This window comes from Carcharodon carcharias, chromosome 12 (assembly GCF_017639515.1).
Source record: "Carcharodon carcharias isolate sCarCar2 chromosome 12, sCarCar2.pri, whole genome shotgun sequence".
Taxonomy (NCBI): Eukaryota; Metazoa; Chordata; class Chondrichthyes; order Lamniformes; family Lamnidae; genus Carcharodon; species Carcharodon carcharias.
In genome coordinates this window covers 22,052,354-22,072,682 of record NC_054478.1, presented here as the reverse complement: position 1 = coordinate 22,072,682, position 20,329 = coordinate 22,052,354, and the positions used below count along the sequence as shown (strand labels likewise).

At 45.8% G+C, this 20,329-nt stretch overlaps 1 protein-coding gene across 3 annotated transcripts in view; it reads left to right on the top strand.

The window, feature by feature from the left end:
- stam2 (signal transducing adaptor molecule (SH3 domain and ITAM motif) 2) overlaps positions 1 to 20,329 on the top strand; it is a 65,228-nt gene that overhangs the window by 40,121 nt on the left and 4,778 nt on the right. For all 3 annotated transcript variants that reach the window (XM_041200834.1, XM_041200832.1, XM_041200833.1), the window contains 3 exons: positions 453 to 507; positions 3,008 to 3,176; positions 15,219 to 15,388. In XM_041200834.1, coding sequence (XP_041056768.1) covers positions 453 to 507; positions 3,008 to 3,176; positions 15,219 to 15,388 — 394 coding nt within the window. The remainder of the gene's footprint in view (positions 1 to 452; positions 508 to 3,007; positions 3,177 to 15,218; positions 15,389 to 20,329) is intronic.

The following is a 20,329-nucleotide window of genomic DNA, read 5'->3' as shown; positions in this document are numbered from 1 at the left end:
AGACCCATAGTATGTACGAAGCTGTCCTTATTAATAGCTAAGGTGAGAACCAAGCTGCTCTGTCTCATAGATAATAAAAACAGAGTGCTGGAAAAGCTCAGCAGGCCTGGTAACATCTGTGGAGAAGGAAACAGGGTTAACGTTTCCTCTCCAATATGACTTTGCTGCAGAACTGTCTCACGGATGGACTGATTATGAAGCTGCTCTGTGTAATGGATAGGGTGAGGATTGCTGAATTCACCTTTTAATTTTAAACCATCCAAAAAAAAAAAGCACCAGGCTTGTCAATGCACAGTAATGAACTGGAAAGTTATGAATTGTCCTTGAGTTTGCAAGCCTCATGCCGTATGGATTTAAACTCCTGGTATCGTGAAGGGTGAGCTAAGTGCTGACCTACTTGTTCTCCTTTGTTCCAGTTTTGACAAATGACCTGTCTGTGTCTTTACTTCCAGATGTCTGCCAACAAATGGGACCAATTATTGATGAAAAGCTTGAAGAGATAGACAGGTAGGAAACCAGATTCCTGATTTTGTGTTTTTCCCAGTTATATTTATGCATTTTGCAGCCAATCAAATTCTGAATTTAGATTTATTTTTACCCCTCTCCCTGTTGCTCCAGTAGCCTCCACACTTGGCACTGGAATTCTCCGTATTGAGTGTCAGTCAGTGAGAATGATTGAAGGATAAAGCAGCTCCATAAAACCCTCATTGCATTTTCTTATTCCTCCTCCACCTCCCCCTGAGGGTACTGATACCCACTGAGATCCAACCCCTTCTCCAGCACCTCACTCAGTCACAATCTTCTATGCCCAGCCAAGTGTCAGGGTAGATTGTCGTGGAGTGCATTACAGCAGAACCTGACCTGGCCTTTGTCACGTGGATGTTGCCAGGACTGGAAAATTGCAGCTATGAGGAAAGATTGGATAGGCTGGGATTGTTTGCTTTGGACGCTGATAAGAGATCTGATTGAGATGTACAGAATTGCAAGGGGCCTGGATGGGGTGGATGGCAAGGGTTTATTTACCTCAGCAGAGATTTCAGTGACTAGGAGGCATAGATTTAAAGTGATTGGAAGAAGGATTAGATGGGAGATGAGGAAATATTTTTTTTCACCCAGAGTGCTGTGGAGGTCTGGAATTCGCTGCCTGAAAGGGGAGTAGAGGCAGAAAAATCATTTAAGAGGTATCTGGATATGCATCTCCAAGTGCTGTAACCTGTAGGGCTACCGACCAAATGCTGGAAAGTGGGATTAGGCTGAGTGGCTCGTTTTTCAGCCAGTGCGACACAATAGGCCAAGTGGGCTCTTTCTGTGCCATATTCTGATTCTATTTTATATGGATTACTAGGTAGGGATCAGTGTAGGAGCCTTGGCTGTTCCTCTCCTGAATCCAAAGGCAGCAATACTAGTTGCATTGCCTGTAGTGCCTCTCCACTGGGAGTGTAGAATTGAACTCCAACCTGGAAACTCCAAAAACAGCTTGTATTTATATAGCGCCTTTAATGTAGTAAACTGTCCCAAGGCACTTCATAGGAGCAATTATGAAAAAATAATTAGCACTGTGCCACATAAGGAAGATTTAGGGCAGATGACCAAAAGGGTTTAAGGAGCACCTTAAAGGAGGAGAGAGGGAGGGAATTCAAGAGCTTAAGGCCTTGGCAACTGAAGGCACAGCCACAAATGGTGGGGAGATTAAAATTGGGGCTGTTCCAGAGACCAGAATTGGAGAAGCGCAGATATCTCTGAATGTTGTGGAGGTTGTTACAAGAGTACGACGGAAGTAAAGTTATTGAGAGATTTTAAAGCAAGGATGAGAATTTTAAAGTTGAGGCATTGCTGAATCTAGTCGGCCTGACTGTTCCGAGCTGGAACATCGAGAGCTTAAATCCTTCAATGTTCTTGCGTATAAAATATTGGAGCTTCGTCAACTTGCCGGGAATGTTTGATGTGTCACATTTGGCACGTTTCCACATAATGAACCTGTAGGGTGCTTTTGAAAATTTTTTTAATGGGTTGCCCTTGAGAAGGTGGTGGTGAACTGCCTTCTTGACTCACTGGAGTCCACGTGGTATAGGTGCACCCACAGTGCTTTTAAGGCATGCTTTGTACCTGACACCAGTATTGATTCCACTGGGTTAAAGATAACAGGAAAGACCCCTGCCTGTTTATTGAGATGGAGGGAACCTGTATGATTGAGTGAAGCTAGTTTGAGAGTTGTTTGAACTACATGGGGTAGAAATTGCAAACTTCACATGTACTTAATTGGTTGTAAAGCACTTTGAGACTTTTGGTGGTTGTGAAAAGCGCTATATAAATGCAAGTCTTTTTAAAATCTAGAATGGGAAGATGGTGGCATAGTGGTAATGTTTCTGGACTAGTAACCCAGAGGCCCAGGCCAATGCCCTGGGGACATGGGTTCAAAACCCATTATGGCAGCTGATGGAATTTGAATACAATTAATTAAAAAAAAATCTGGAGTATAAACTAGTCTCAGTAACGGTGACCATGAAGCTACCATTGGTTGTTGCAAAAACCCATCTGGTTCACTAATGTCCTTTAGGGGAAAGAAATCTGCCATCCTTACTTGGTCTGACCTACACGTGACTCCAGACCCACAGCAATGTGGTTGACTCTTAACTGCCCTTGGAAATGGCCCAGAAACCCACTCAGTTCAAGGGCAATTAGGGATGGGCAACAATTGCTGGCCTTGCCAGTGACGCCACGTCCCATGAAAGAATTTTTAAAAATTCTTTTTGAAAATAGTGCGCAGAGGAATGTTGTACAAAGACATTGTCCATGGGTGTAGTTGTAATTCTCACTTTTTATGCACTACAGAAATTTGGTTCAGTCCATTGTTTGACATAACTTAACCTCATTTGAAAATAACTTTTTATTTAAATCTGTTTACATCTGCAAGAGGCATACGTGACTTGAAAATACTTTCTCTTGTATGTTTTGCATATAATGACTGCTTTCTCAAGTGACCTTCCCTATCACTGTTTTATTTTAGGAAGCACTCTGAGTTGTCGGAGCTGAATGTGAAGGTTTTGGAAGCCCTGGAGCTGTACAACAAATTGATGAATGACGTGCCTATGTACTCTTCCATGTATTCCAAGCCTCAGACCCAGTCCCAAGCTCAGGCTTACTATGCACAACAGTCAGCCACTGTTCCTATGCAGGTTAGTTCTGGCGCATGCCAGGGAAACATGGCAGCTTTAACTGGGAAAGGGTGTAGATGGGGAACATGGCACTGGTGCACTAGGGTCTTCTTTGCTGAGATTGAGAGCAAGAAACACAGTTGGGAGGGATTAAGCAGAGCTTCACTCTGCCACTTTTTCACCTTGGGAGTAGACAGTCAGCAGCACCTAGAGGAGACTGCGAGAGGAGGACCCTGGGACAGGCAGTCAGCCGCACTAGAGGAGAGTGCAAGAGGGGGACCCTGGGACAGGCAGTCAGCAGCACCTGGAGGAGAGTGCGAGAGGAGGACCCTGGGACAGGCAGTCAGCAGCACCTAGAGGAGAGTGTGAGAGGAGGACCCTGGGACAGGCAGTCAGCAGCACCTGGAGGAGAGTGCGAGAGGAGGACCCTGGGACAGGCAGTCAGCCGCACTAGAGGAGAGTGCGAGAGGAGGACCCTGGGACAGGCAGTCAGCAGCACCTGGAGGAGAGTGTGAGAGGAGGACCCTGGGACAGGCAGTCAGCAGCACCTGGAGGAGAGTGTGAGAGGAGGACCCTGGGACAGGCAGTCAGCCGCACTAGAGGAGAGTGCGAGAGGAGGACCCTGGGACAGGCAGTCAGCAGCACCTGGAGGAGAGTGTGAGAGGAGGACCCTGGGACAGGCAGTCAGCCGCACCTGGAGGAGAGTGCGAGAGGAGGACCCTGGGACAGGCAGTCAGCAGCACCTAGAGGAGAGTGCGAGAGGAGGACCCTGGGACAGGCAGTCAGCAGCACCTGGAGGAGAGTGTGAGAGGAGGACCCTGGGACAGGCAGTCAGCAGCGCTTAGAGGATCTAGTCTATCTAGAGGATCTAGCATCTAGTCTATACTCAAGTGGGGGAGTATGGGTAAAATAAAAGTAAGGATCCATATTCTATTTAGTTAAGATATGTCTGGGGATATGTCAGTCCCATGATTTGCACATCCTGCGCTATGTGGGAAATCCTAGATGCTTCTGGCGGTCTAGGTGACCATGTGTGCAGGAGGTGCTTTCGACTAGAGCAACTCCGGATTTTGGAGCTTGAGCCGCAGCTGGGGGCACCACATGCATTCATGAGGCTGAGAGCTTCGTGGATAGCACGTTTCAAGACGTGATCTCCCCGGAGCTTAAGGAAGTGCAAGCAGAGAGGGAATAGGTGACCGCCAGACAGAAGAAGGGGGCCAGGCAGGTAGTGAGGGAATCCCCCGGGTGTATCTTGCTCGCAAACCGTTTTTCGGCCTTGGAAAACCGTGAGAATGACATTTCCTCTGTGGAGGCTAACCAGAGCAAAGGCCACGGCATTGTGGGTGGCCCAGTTGCTCAGGGCAGGAGGAAGAAGTGTGGAAGGGCAATAGTGGTAGGGGATTCGTTAGTGAGGGGAGAAGATAGGTGCTGCTGCAGCCATAGACATGACTCCAGGATGGTATGTTACCTCCTGGGTGCCAGGGTCAAGGACGCTACGGAACGGCTGCAGGACTATCTGAGAGGGGAGGGTGAACCCCCAGAGGTCGTGGTCCATGTTGGGACCAATGACCCAGGAAGAAAGAGAAATGAGGTCCTGCAAGCAGACTGTAGGGACTTAGGCAGGAAATTGAAAAGCAGGACTTCAAAGGTAGTAATCTCCAGATTACGCCTGGTGCCACACTACAGTGAGTATAGGAACAGAAGGATAGAGCAGATGAATTTGTGGCTGGAGAGATGGTGCAGGAGGGATGGCTTTAGATTCCTGGGGCATTAGGACCGTTTCTGGGGGAGGTGGAGCCTGTACAAGTTGAACGGGACCAACATCCTTGCGGGGAGGTTTGCTAGTGCTGTTGGGGTGGATTGAAACTAAACTGGCAAGGGGATGGGACCCTGAAAAGTAGTTCAAAGGGGAGAGAAGCTGAGATGAAATTAGAAGTTAAAACACTAGGAAGTGAGTCCGGAAGGCAGAGGAAACATAGGCTATATAAAAAGGAAGTGAGTTTAGCAAGGCTAAATGAAATATATTTTAATGCAAGGAGCCTGAGGAATAAAGCAGACGAGCTGAGGGCACAGATAGGCATGTGGGAGTATGATATTTTAGCTATGAGCAAGACTTGGCTAAAAGAAGGGCAGGATTGGCAGCTCAACATTCCTAGTTATAGGGTATTCTGGCGCGATAGAGAGGTGGATAGAAAAGGAGGGGGGGTTGAAATAGTGATCAAGGAATCAATTATAGCAGTGAGGAGGGATGATATCTTGGAAAGATCATCAAATGAAGCCATATGGATAGAAGTAAAAAACACAAAGGGGGCAAACACACTGTTGAGTGTGTAATATAGGCCCCCAAACATTCAGGGAGAGAGAGAGGATCAAATATGTAATCAAATTTCAGAGAGGTGTAAGAATAATAGGGCAGTAATAGGCGATTTTAACTCCCTAAATATTAACTGAGATAGTTTTGGTGTGCATGTAGGGAGGGAACAAAATTCTTAAGTTGCACCCAGGAGAACTTTTTAGCCAGTACATAGAAAGCCCAACAAGGGAGAGGTCAGTTCTGGCCCTAATATTCGGAAATGAGCCTATGCAGATGGAAGGTGTATCAGTAGGGGAGCATTTTGAAGGTATTAATCATAACTCAGTTAGATTTAGGATAGTTACGGAAAAGGATAAGGTTGGGTCGGGAATAAAAAGTTCTAAATTGGGGAAAGGCTAATTTTATTAAGATGATACGCAATTTGGCCCAAGTGGACTGGGAGCAGCTACTTGCAGATAAAACTGTGTCAGAGCAATGGGAGACATTCAAGGAGGAAATAGCGAGAGTGCAGGGCAAATATGTTCCCGTAAAGGCCAAGTCTGGAGAACCCGGAATGCCAAGGGACATAGAGGTTAGGATTAAGAAAGAAAGAGAAGCTTATGGCAGATACCTGAGGGCTCAATACAGCAGAGTCGTATAGAGACGTATAAAAAGTGCAGAGGGGAACTTAGAAAGGAAATTAGGAAAGCTAAGAGAGTGCATGAGAAAGCATTGGTGGGTAGAATAAAGAAAAATCTAAAGGGGTTTTTTAAATATATAACGAGCAAGAGAATAACTAGGGAAAGAGTAGGGCCAATTAGGGACCATAGAGATAATCTGTGTGGACCCGGAAGACGTGGGTGCAGTCCTTGGTGAATACTTTGCATCGGTCTTCAAAGTGGGAAAGGAAGACGCAGGTTTAGACATCAGGGTGGAGGACTGTGAAATATTAGAGAAAATTAACATAGAGAGGAGGTAGTAGTGGGTTTAGCGGCCTTAAAAGTGGATAAATCGGCAGTCCTGGATGAGATGTATCCCAAGCTGTTGAGGGAGGTAAGGGAAGAGACATCAGGGGCCCTGGAAGTAATTTTCAAATCCTCTCTGGCCATAGGTGAGGTGCCAGAGGATTGCTAATGTAGTCCCATTATTAAAAAAGGGAGGAAGGGATAGACCAGGAAATCACAGGCTAGTCAGTCTAACCTCGATGGTGGGGAAGTTACTGGAAAGAATTCTGAGGGACAGAATATATCTGCACTTGGAGAGACACGTATTAATCAGGGATTGTCAGCATGGATTTGTTAAGGGAAGGTCATGTTTCACAAAGGCAAAATACTGTGGATGCTGGAAATCTGAAACAAAAACCAAGAATGCTGGAAAAACTCCAGGTCTGACAGACAATTAACATTTCGAGTCTGTGTGACTTCTTCAGTTGTGTTTGACAAATTTGATCAAATTTTTTGAGGTAACCAGGCATGTTGATGAGGATAATGTATTTGATGTGGCCTACATGGACATTAGCAAGACTTTTGATAAGATCCCTCATGGCAGGCTGGTCAAGAAAGTAAGAGCCCATGGGATCCAGGGCAAAATGGCAAGTTGAATCCAAAATTGGCTGAGAGGCCGAAGTAAAGGATGACGGTAGAGGGATGTTTCTGTGACTGGAAGTCTGTTTCCAGTGGTGTTCCGCAGGGCTCCGTGCTGGGGCCCTTGCTGTTTGTGGTGTACATAAATGATTTGGACTTAAATGTAGGGGGTATGATTAAGAAGCTTGTGGATGACAGGAAAATTGGTAGGATGGCAAATTGTGAGATGGGTAGCCATAAACTGCAAGAGGATATCAATGGACAGGTGGGCAGAGTAGTGGCAAATGGAATTCAACCCAGAAAAGTGTGAGGTAATGTACTTTGGGAGGGCTAACAAGGCAAGAGATTACACTATGAATGGTAGGATCCTGGAAAGTACTGAAGATGAGAGGAACCTTGGTGTGCATTGCCATAGATCCCTGAAGGTAGCAGGGCAGGTAGATAAGGTGGTTAAGAAGACATATGAGATACTTGCCTTTATTAGCTGAGGCATAGAGTACAAGAGCAACGAGGTTATGCTGGAACTTCATAAAACGCTGGTTGGGCCGCAACTGGAGTACTCTGTACAGTTCTGGTCATCATGTTATAGGAAGGATGCGATTGCACTGGAGAGGGTGCAGAGGAGATTTACCAAGATGCTTCTTGGCTGGAGGTTCTGAGCTATGAGGAAACATTGGATAGGCTGGGATTGTTTTCCTTGGTGCAACGCAAGTTGAGAGCTCTCCCTCCAGCAGCACCACTGCACCCTTTTTCAAAGCTGCGCGTGCCCCCTGTTTCATTTTATTCTTCGTCTCATCCGACGCCTCAAAAAGAAACTTTTTCTCTTTTCTCAAGTGCTAAGGAACACAAGCTCCAACAACTCAGCGACACCAACACCCATCTAGGACCCTCCACCCCTGCCTGTCCCTCCGTCCCCACCCCATCTTCAAATCCCAGCCCCGGCTGTGTATTCACTATACCCCCTGACCTTCCCCTCTCCGACGTTGAACGTTCAGTGCTCAGCAAAGGACTTGGTTTCATACCCTTACGTCCTCATCTCAATGAATTTCGGGCTCGGCATGATGCTGAACTCTTCTTCCGCCGTCTTTGTCTCCATGCTCACTTCTTTGGACAGGAGTCCTCTCCCCGTTCAACGGATCCTTTTACCCACCTCCAATGTTCTCCCTCCACCTGGACCCCTCCCTCTGGATCTTACCTTCTCTTGATCTTTTCATTGAGAACTGTCGGCGTGACGTTAGTCGAGTCAATTTCTCTGCTCCTCTCACCCATTTTAATCTGTCTCTCTCTGAAATTACTGCACTCCGTTCTCTCAGGTCCAACCCCAACATTGTCATCAAACCCGCTGACAAGGATGGTGCTGTTGTATTCTGGCGCAGTGACCTCTACTTCGTGGATGCTGAGCGTAAACTCGCAGACGCTTCCTCCTACCTCTCCCTCGACCATGACCCCACCACTAAACATCAAGCCATTGTTTCCAGGACTGTCACTGACCTCATCTCCTCTGGAGATCTTCTTCCCACAGCTTCCAACCTGATAGTCGCCCAATGTCGGACGGCCCGCTTCTACCTCCTACCCAAAATCCACAAACAGAACTGTCCCGATCGTGTCAGCCTGTTCCTGCCCCACGGAACTCATTTCTCGTTATCTTGACTCCCTTCTTTCTCCCCTTGTCCAGTCCCTTCCCACCTACATCCGTGATTCCTCTGACACCTTACATCACATCAACAATTTCCAGTTCCCTGGTCCCATTCGCCTCCTCTTCACCATGGACGTCCAATCCCTCTACAATTCCATCCCCCACCAGGATGGTCTGAGGGCCCTTAGCTTCTTCCTCGAACAGAGGCCCGAACAATCCCCATCCACTACTACTCTCCTCCGTCTGGCTGAACTTGTTCTCACACTGAGCAATTTCTCCTTCAACTCCTGTCACTTCCTCCAAATAAAAGGTGTGGCTATGGGTACCCGCATGGGCCCCAGCTATGCCTGTCTCTTTATGGGGTATGTGGAACATTCCTTGTTGCAGTCCTACTCCGGCCCCCTCCCACAACTCTTTCTCCGGTACATCGATGATTACTTCGATGCTGCTTCATGCTCTCGTTGAGACTTGGAAAAATGTATTAATTTTGCTTCCAATCTCCACCCCTCCATCATTTTCACGTGGTCCATCTCTGACACTTCCCTTCCCTTCCTTGACCTCTCTGTCTCAATCTCTGGTGATAGACTGTCCACCAATATCCATTACAAGCCTACTGACTCCCACAGCTACCTCAACAACAGCTCCTCACACCCTGCTTCCTGTAAGGACTTCATCCCATTCTCTCAGTTCCTTTGCCTCCGTCGCATCTGTTCTGATGATGCTACCTTCAAAAACAGTTCCTATGACGTCTTCCTTCTTCCTTAACCGAGATTTTCCACCCATGGTGGTTGACAGGGCCCTCAACCGTGTCCGTCCCATCTCCCGCGCATCCGCCCTCACGTCTTCTCCTCCCTCCCAGAAACATGATAGGGTTCCCCTTGTCCTCACTTAGCACCCCACCATTCTCCGCATTCAAAGGATCATCCTCCGCCATTTCCACCAACTCCAGCATGATGCCACCACCAAACACATCTTCCCCTCACCCCCCTGGCGGCATTCCGTAGGGATCGTTCCCTCCGGGACACCCTGGTCCACTCCTCCATCACCCCCTACTCCTCAACCCCCACCTATGGCACCTCCCCTTGCCCACGCAAAAGATGCAACACTTGCCCCTTCACTTCCTCTCTCCTCACCGTCCAAGGGCCCAAACACTCCTTTCAAGTGAAGCAGCATTTCACTTGCATTTCCCCTAACTTAGTCTACTGCATTCGTTGCTTCCAATGCGGTCTCCTCTACATTGGAGAGACCAAATGTAAACTGGGCGACCGCTTTGCAGAACACCTGCGGTCTGTACGCAAGAAAGACCCAAACCTCCCTGTCGCTTGCCATTTCAACAATCCACCCTGCTCTCTTGCCCACATGCCTGTCCTTGGCTTACTGTATTGTTCCAGTGAAGCCCAACGCAAACTGGAGGAACAGCACCTCATCTTCCAACTAGGCACTTTACAGCCTTCCAGACTGAATATTGAATTCAACAACTTTAGATCTTGAACTCCCTCCTCCATTCCCACCCCCTTTCCGTTTCTTCCCCCTCCCTTTCGTTTTTTCCAATAATCTATATAGATTTTTCTTTTCCCACCTATTTCCATTATTTTTAAATCTATATCTTTTATGCCCTGTTAGCCTTTCCACCCCACCCCCACTAGAGCTGTACCTTGAGTGTCCTGCCATCCATTCTTATTTAGCACATTCGTTTAGATAATATCACCACCTTCAACACCTCTTTGTTCTTTTGTCTGTGGCATCTTTTGATTATCTGCTCCTATCACTGCTTGCTTGTCCCTACAACCACACCCCCCCCAACTTTAAACCAGCTTATATTTCACCCCTCTCCTAATATTCACTCAGTTCTGCTGAAGGGTCATGAGGACTCAAAACTTCAACTATTTTCTTCTCCACTGATGCCGCCAGACCTGCTGAGTTTTTCCAGGTAATTCAGTTTTTGTGTTGAAGGTTGAAAGGGACCTGATAGAGGTGTATAAGATTGAGGGGCATAGATTGGGTGGATAGGAAGGCACTTTTTCCTAGTAGAGGGGTCAATAACCATGGAACATAGATTTAAGGTAAGAGGTAGAAGGCTAAGAGGGGAGTTGAGAGATTTTTTCACCCAGAGGGTGTGGGAGTCTGGAACTCACTGCCTGAAAGTGTGGTTGAGTCAGAAACTCTCGTAACATTTAAGTATTTAGATATTCACTTGCGTTGCTGTAGCCTCCAGGGCTATGGGCCAAGCGCTGGAAAATGAGGTTAGTGTAGTCAGATCTTTGTTGACCGATGTGGACATGATGGGCCGAATGGTCTCCTGTGTTGTAAACATCTATGAGTCTATTTAATTTAATTTCCAGGGTTGGCAGAATTGGACACAAGTTGAAATTTATTAGACAACACAAAATATTTTTCATACTGAGAGAAGTAGGCTTATCTTGTGGTCAGTAGGTGGTATCTTGAAGCAATGGCCCATCTGTTGTTGAGGGCCAGGGAGCCCTGAAGATGGTGACTTGAGGAGCACTGTGCAGAGTGTCTGCATTCTCTTTCTGTCCTGCCACATACCAAGGTATCGCACCTGATTCATCCACCTTGGAAAATTGAAAAACTGAGTGAACCCCAATGGGGATCAAACCCTATAAGGTGCTCAATTCACCAAGAATATCAAAAACTTTCCCTTAGTGACGAAGATTTCTCAGTTTTAAATATTGTTGAATAGATCTTTAGATGATATTCTAGCTGTTAGCATAGAGAAATTTTTCTGGTTTTCGGAAGTTGTGGTCCACCATATTGACTCTCCTATTGGTCACAATATCTAAAACAAACAGATGTTGGGGCTGTGACTAATTGTGTGAGCATTTGTGACTCTTTGTGAGTTGTTAGTAGTAATTTGGAATGGTTTGAGCATTCATTCAGTCAGATTTAAACACACAAGCAAGGAGCAATAGTAGGCCATTCAGCCCCTCGAGCCTGCTCCACCATTTGATAAGATCATGACTGACTTGATGCATCCTGCCTACCTCCGATAACCTATCACCCCCTTGCTTACCAAGAATCTATCCACCTCTGCTTAAAAATATTCAAAGATTCTGCTTCCACCGCCTTTTCAGAAACTGTTCCAAAGACTCATGACCCTCTGAGTGGAAAACATTTAGCCTCATCTCTGTTTTAAATGGGCGACCCCTTATTTTTAAACAGTGACCCCTAGTTCTAGGTTCGTCCACAAGAGGAAATATCCTCTCCACATCCACCCTGTCAAGTCGCCTCTTACTCTTCTAAACTCCAGCGGATACCCAAACTTTCCTCATTAGACAACCTACCCATTCCAGGTATTAGTCTGGTAACCTTCTCTGAGCTGCTACCAATGCACTTACATCCTTCCTTAAATAAGGTGACCAAGACTGTACACAGTACTCCAGATGTGGCCTCACTAGTGCCCTGTACAACTGAAGCATAACCTCCCTATTTTTGTATTCAATTCCCCTTGCAATAAATGATGTTCTATTAGCTTTCCTAATTACTTGCTGTACTTGCATACTAGCCTCTTGTGATTCATACACTAGGACACCCAGATCCCTCTGCATCTCAGAGCTGTGCAATCTCTCACCATTTAGATAACATGCTTCTCTTTTATTCTTCCTGCTGAAATGGGCAATTTCACATTTTCCCACATCTGCCAGATCTTTGCCTGCTCACTTAACCTATTTATATCTGTTTGTAGCCTCATGTCCTCTTCACAACTTACTTTCTTACCTATCTTTGTGTCATCAACAAATTTGGCAACCGCCCCTTCAATCCCTTCATCCAGGTCATTTATATAAATTGTAAACAGTTGAGGTCCCAGTACTAATCCCTGTGGCACACCACTCGTTACATCTTGCCGACCTTAAAAAGACCCATTTATGCCTGCTCTCTGATTGCTGTTAGCCAGCCAATCTTCTATCCATGTCAGTATGTTGCCCCCTATGCCATGAACTTTTATTTTCTGCAATAAGCTTTGATGTGGCAGTTTATCAAATGCCTTCTGGAAATCTAAGTACAGTACATCTACTGATGTACTTTATCCATAGCACATGTTACTTCCTCAAAGAACTCCAATTGGTTGGTTAAACACAATTTACCTTTCACAAAACCATGTTGACTCTGCCTGATGGCCTTGAGCTTATCCTATTGCCCTGCTATAACTACTTTAATAATAGCTTCTAACATTTTCCATACGACAGATATTAAGCTAACTGGCTATAGTTTACTGCTTTCTGTCCCCCTCCCTTTTTGAATTTTTGAGTTACTTCTACTATCTACCAATCTAATGGGACCTTCCCAAATCTAGGGAGTTTTGGAAACTTAAAACCAATGCATTAACTATCTCACTAGAGTTCCAGGATTATTTTGATCCAGCAACAGTGAAGGAACTTGATGTATTTCCAAGTCAGAATGGTGAGTGACTTGGAGGGGATCTTCCAGGTCGTGGTGTTCCCATTTATCTGCTGCCCTTGCCCTTCTAGATGGTAGTGGTTGTGAGGTTTGGAGGGTGCTGTCTAAGGAGCCTTGGTGAATTCCTGCAGTGCGCCTTGTAAATGGTACACACTGTTGCTACTGTGTGTCGGTGCTGGAGGGAGTGAATGTTTATGGATACGGTGCCAATCAAGCGGGCTGCTTTGTCCTGGATGGTGTCAAGCTTCTTAAGTGTTTCTAAGACCCTAGGATGAAGTCCATCAGGACCCCGGCTCTGGTCAGCCGCAGCTCCGACAATTTACTCTTGACCCTGTTTACCTTGATTGGATCATAATTTCCCATGCATTCACATCTTCTAACTCTTCAGCAGGGTTACACGACGGGAGTACAAACTGGACTGTTAAGTGATTCATTTTAGATTAGGATGGGTGAGGAAGAAGGTTAGAGGGAAGATGATTGTCACTTCCTGACAGTCATTGACTGCTGAAGCCCAGGCTATCTTGCATTCCTGAATGGGTGATGTTTTTTTTTCAGCAACTTTATCAGTCAAAGAAGATGATTTAATATAACTTAATTGATGAATTAAACTTTTTTTTGCCTTTTTCAAAAATGTGTTCTTTGGGTGTAGTGATGCTGACAAGATACATAGACAACAGTAATATCAGTGATGATGAACTGTTTTCCCCAATCCCCCCACATATGCCCCTTATAGAAAGGACTAAATATCGTAGACAAAGAATCATATAGCACAGAAGAGAACGTTGGGCCAATTGTGTGTCTTTTTTTGAGAGAGCTAACTAATTAATCCTACTGTCCCCTGCTCTTCCCCTATAACCCTGTAATATTTTTTGCCTTCAAGTATTTATCCAGTCACCGTTTCAAAATTACACAATTGGAGAGCAATCCCAGCTTCTCCAACCTTTTTATTCTTTCATAGGACGTAGGTGTCACTGGCAAAGCCAGCATTTGTTGCCCATCCCTAATTGCCTTTTAACTGAGTGGCTTGCTAGGCCATTCAGAGGGCAGGTAAGAGTGAACCACATTGCTGGGGTTCTGGAGTCACATGTAGGCCAGACCAGGCAAGGGTGGCAGATTTTCCTTCCCTAGAAGCATTAGTGAACCAGATGGGTTTTTACAGCACTTGATGATAGTCTCAGTAATGGTGACCGTGAAACTATCCTTCAATTCCAGAGTTATTAATTAAATTTAAATTCCACCAGGTGGTGGGATTTGAACCCATGTTCCCACAGCATTAACCTGAGTCAATGATATTCCGACTATGCCACCATCTCCCTTTAGTTGTGTTTTTTTTTCAATTCAGTGTCCTTTTCACAAAACCAAACATCCCATGTGCTTTCTTAACTACATTCTCGACGTGCCCGGCATCCTTCATGGATTTATGAACATGCACCCTCTATTTTTGCTGCATCCTCAAAATAGAACCATTATAGATTTCTACTGCCTGTGTGTTGTTTCTCCCAAACTACATTACTTCACACATTAAGTTATATCTTTCCATTTCATCTGTTTATGCTCTCCTGAAATTTGCTACTACCCTGCTGACTATTTACTATGCTGTCAAGTTCTGTGTCATGCTCAAACTTAGAAATCGTACAGTCAACACCCAAGTGCTGGTCAAAAAGCAGAATGCTGCAGAAGCTGGAAATCTGAAATAAAAGCAAAGTGCTGGAAATACTCAGGTCTGGCAACACCTGTGGGGAGAGAAAAACAAGAGTTAATGTTTCAGGTCAAGATTACATTTCATCAGAACTGGGAAAAGTTTGAGATGTAATAGGTTTTTGTGCAGGTTGTTTATTTATAACACGAGGACCAATGGTCCTAATCTTGACCCCGGGGCACCCTACTTCATACTTCTCTCCAGTCAGAAAGCCTTCTGTTAACTGCTACCATCTGTTTCTCACGTGTCGGTGCAGTCCCGATGGGCCGAAGGCCCTCTTCTGCACTGTGATTCTGTGTGATCTGCCTCCTATTCCTGAGCCAATTCCATACCCATGTTATCACTGTTGCTTTAATGTGCTTGGATTTTCTGAATTTTTATGAGGTACTTCTACCTTCCACAAATCTTAGTAACATACTACCTTTTTCGTCCACAGGTGTATCCAGGACAGTCCCAGAGTGGGGCTTACATGCCAGCGGGCATCTCACAAGTGGCAGCGAGCCAGGGCTACAGTTTAGGACCAGATCAGATTGGAGCACTGAGGTCTCTGCCCCCGACTATAAACTCAGCCACTGCAACCCAGAGCACTCAGTTGCCCTACATGAGGTACAGTGCTCTCAAAGTCTGCAGATCATATGAGCTGTTTATCTCCTTCGCTGAAGCTACTCCTTATGCATGGGTTGCAGTCTCACAATGTCCCGACAGTTTACCATATCTGACTGCAGTAGACAGCAAGCCCAATTCTGCACAGTGATTTCATCCATCTGGTCAGAAAGTCATGCACTCAAGCCCCACTCCAGAAACGCGAGTCCAAAGTCTAGGCTGACACTCCCAGGGCAGCACCAAGAAAATGCTGCACCATTGGAGATGTTAAATTGATGCTCCTAAGCAGGGATGGGTGCCTATCTGCCCTGTGTAGTTGGGCCTATGATCCTAACGAGCAGTTTCTGATCTCAGCACCACTGTCACACAAGAGCCAGGCGCGCTCTCCACCTTTCCTCTGAGAGAGAATGCAAGATGAGAAGCCGACGCTGGGTCTTGTGCATTTCTGGGGATCTGGCTGCAGCAGAGGTAGGGAAGCAGATGTTGGCCAGCAATTCTGGTGTGATCCAAGGAGAGACTGGAATGGGGAGACCCTGGAATGTCTTACTTGAAATGGGGAGAATCAAAGTAAATTAAGCATCACCCCCTTGAACTCTCTTATAGAGACTTTCTTTGGTGCATTCCAAGGTCCTGGATCATGATTATTCTTCTCCCATCCTGCCCATATTCCCATTCACAACTGAGGCTCTTTACCGGAGAGGAAGCGAGTGGGGACTCTGGATTAGTGGTAATGTTACGGGACTAGTACTCCAGAGATTTGGCCTAATGATCCATGATGCACTGTGGGCCATTAGCAGCAGTGGAATTGTATACAGCCCCAAACTGTAACCTCGTGGCCCGGCATATCCCCCACTCTACCATTACCATCAAGCCAGGGGATCAACCCTGGTTCAATGAAGTGTGCAGAAGGGCATGCCAGGAGCATGAGGTACCCGCCTGGTGAAGCTACAACACCGGACTAGCATGCCAAACAGTGGATGCGACATGCGATAGGCAGAGCTAAGCAATCCCACAAGCATCAAATCAGACCAAAACTCTTCACTCTTGTCACATTCAGTCATGAATGGTGGTGGCCAATTAAACAACTCACTGAAGGAGGAGGCTGCACAAATATCCCCATCCTCAATGATGGGGGAGCCCAGCACATCTGTGCAAAAGAGAAGGCTGAAGAAGTTGCAGCCATCATCAGCCAGAAGCGCTGGGTGGATGATTCAACTCTGCCTCCTCCTGAGGTCCCCAGCATCACAGATGCCAGTTTTCAGCCAGTTCAATTAACTCCAAGTGATATGAAGAAACAGTTGAAGGCACTGGATACAGCAAAGGCTATGGGCTCTGACAACATTCCGGCAATAGTACTGAATACTCGTGCTCCAGAACCTGCCGTGGCCCTAGCCAAGCTGTTCCAGTACAGCTACAGCAGTGCCTTCTACCCAGCAATGTGGAAAACTGCCCCTGAATGTCTGTCCACAAAGAACAGGACAAATCCGACCCACCCAATTACAGCCCCATTAGTCTACTCTTGATCATCAGCAAAATGATGGAGGGGATTGTCTGCAGCATTATCAAGCAGCAGTTCGTCGGCAGTAACCTGTTCACTGATGCTCAGTTTGGTTACTGCCAGGGCCAATTGGCTCCTGACCTCATTACAGCCTTGATTCAAACATGGATAGAAGAGCTGAACTCCAGAGGTGAGGTGAGAGTAACTGCCATTGATATCAAGGCAGCATTTGACCGAGTGTGGCGTCAAGGAGCCTCTACCAAAACTGGAATCAGAAGGAAAACTTTCCACTGGTTGGGAGTCATGCCTAGCTCAAAGAAAGGTGGTTGTGATTTTTGGAGGCCAGTCATCTCAGTCCTAGGACATCGCTGCAGGAGGTCCTCAGGGTAGTGTTCTAGGTCCAACCATTTTCCTCATTTCACCATATAGTCAGAAGTGGGGATGTTTGTTAATAATTGTAGACTTCTGAACCACTCGCAACTCCTCAGATACTAATAAGTGCTGATAAGTGGCTTGTGACATTTGTGCCACGCAAGTGCCAGGCAATAACCATGTCCAATGAGAGAGAATCTAACCATTTCCCCCTTTTTCTGCAATGGCAACACCATCACTGAATCCCCAACTATCAACATCCTGGGGGTTACCATTGACCAGAAACTGAACTGGACCAGCCATATAAATACTGTGGTTACAAGAGCAGGTCAGAGGCTGAGAATCCTGCAGAGAGTAACTCATCTCCTGACTTCCCAAAGCCTGTCCACCATCTACAAGGCACAAGCCAGGAGAGTGATGGAAAACTCCCCATGTGCCTGGATGAGTGTGGCTCCAACAACATTCAAGCTTTACATTATCCAGAAGAAAACAACCCATTTGATTGGCACACCATCCACCAACTTAAACATTCACTCCTTCCACTACCAGTGCACAGTGGCAGCAGTGTGTACTATTATGTACAAGATGCACTGCAGCAACTCACCAAGGTGCCTTCAGCTTTCAACAGCACTTTCCAAACCAATGCTCTCTACCACCTAGAAGGACAAGGGCAGCAGACACATAGGGACACAACCACCTGGAAGTTCCCCTCCAAACCACACACCATCCTGACTTGAAACTATATCACTGTTCCTTCATTTGTTATGGTACCAAAATCCTGGAGCTCCCTCCCCTAACAGCACTGTGGGTGCGCCAACACCAGATGTACTGCAGCGGTTCAAGTAGATGGCTTACCACCTCAGGGCAATTACAAATGGGCAATAAATGCTGGCCCAGCCATTGATGTCCACATCCCATAAAATATTTTTTAAAAATATCAGTTCAAATACTATCATGGCAGATGGGGAATTTAAATTCTATAATTAAACCTGGAATATAAAGCTAGTGTTGGTAATAGTCACAGGATCGTTGTAAAAATCCATCTGGTTCACTGCTGTCCTTTAGAGAAAGAAATCTACCATCCTTTTCCTTGGCCTACCTGTGCGTGCAGACTCTCACAATGTGGTTGACTGTTAACTGCCCTCCGAAATGGTTTAGCAAGCCTTCTCAAGATCAATTAGGGATCAGCAACAAATGCTGGCATTGCCTGTGCCACTCAAGTACCATGGGTGAATAATAAAATAATTATTTTATACAGAGAGTTGTGATCTGGAATGGTGGGTGAAGCAGGTTCATTAACTTTCAAGCAGTAAGTGGATGAATATGTGAAAGGGAAAAAACTTGTGGGGCTGTAGGGAAGAGAGACTAATTAGCTCTTTCAGCGAGTCAATACAGGCACAATGGGCTGAATGGCCACCTCCTGGGCTGTACAATTTTATGATCAAGTGTACAATCAATGGAGAGGCCTTGAAGGGTGTTGATGACCAGAGGGTCACCTGTTATTTCAGCTGCAGTGCCCTTCCTCGTGCTGGTTGAGGTATCTAAAAATATTAGCAGGCAGAGGTTCCAGTGGTACTGTGCTAAACCATGTCCCAACACCTAGGTACATTGAGCGATACTCTCTTGTTAAACTAGTCTTCTGTATAACTGGCTGATTTGCCACTAATATATTTTGGTAGGAAAAATGAGAAGAGACAATGTAAAATAAAGGATATAATTCTAAAGAGGGTATGGGTACAGGAATAGAGACACCTGAGGGTGGATGTGCACAGATTGTTGAAGATGGCAAGGCAAGTTGAGACACTGGTTAATAAGGCATAGGTGATTCTGGGCTTTATAAATAGTAACATTGAGTACAGAAACAAAGAAGTTGTGAACATACAAGTTAGGAGTAGGCCACTTGCTCCTTCGAGCCTGCTCTGCCATTCAATAAGATCATGACTGATCTGACTGTAACCTCCCACCTACCCCCGATAACCCTTCACCCCCTTGTTTATCAAGAGTCTATCTACCTCTGCCTTGAAGCAGAGTCTTTGAATGTTTTCCACTGTCTTTTGAGGAAGGGAGTTCCAAAGACACACTACCCTCTGAGAAGAAAAATTTCTTCTCATCTGTCTTAAATGAGTGATCCTTTATTTTTAAACTGTGACCATTTGTAAACTAGCAACCATACCTTCTGTCCCTTCATCCAAGTCACTTACATAGATTGTAAAAAGTTGAGGCCCCAGCACTGATCCCTGTGGCACATCACTTGTTACATCCTGCCAACTAGAAAAAGACCCATTTACGGCTACACTCTGTTTCCTGTTAGCTCTTCTATCCATGCCAATATGTTACCCCCTACACCATGAGCTTTTATTCTCCGCAATAACATTTTATGTGGCATCTTATCAGATGCCTTCTGGAAAACTAAGTACAGCATATCCACTGGTTCCCCGTTATCCATAGCACATGAGACTCTTTCAAAGAACTCCAATAAGTTGGTTAAACATGATAAAACACTGGGCTGAGTCTGAACTGGAATATTGTGTCCCAGTTCCTGGCACTACCCTTTATGAAGATTGTGAAGACATTGAAGAGGATGCAGATTAGATTCACAAGAACTTTTCCAGGATGACAGACTTCAGTTATGTGGATAGATTGGATAAGCTGGGGCTGTCTCTAGGGAAGAGAAGATTAAAAGAAAATTTGATAGAGGTGCTCAAAATCATGAGGGCTCTAGACAGAGTAGAAGAATTAGTCCCACTGGCAGGGAAGGATTGAGAACCAGAGGACAGCAGTTTAAGGCGACATGAGGAAAAACTTTCTCATGCATCATGGGGTTAGGATCGGGAATGCACTGCCTGAGAGTGTGTTGGAGGCAGGTTTCATCATGCCATTCAAAAGAGAATTGGATAAACAGAATGTGCAGGGAAAAGGCAGCGAGTGGGCCGAGCTGAGTAGCTCTTGCAGAGAGCCAACATGGACGCTGTGGGGGAGTGCAGGAGAGAAGGAAGTGGCCTCTTTATGTGCTATCGCCATTTTACGATTCTATTTGCGTCTGTACTGGCTCTCCGAAGGAGCAATTCACCTTC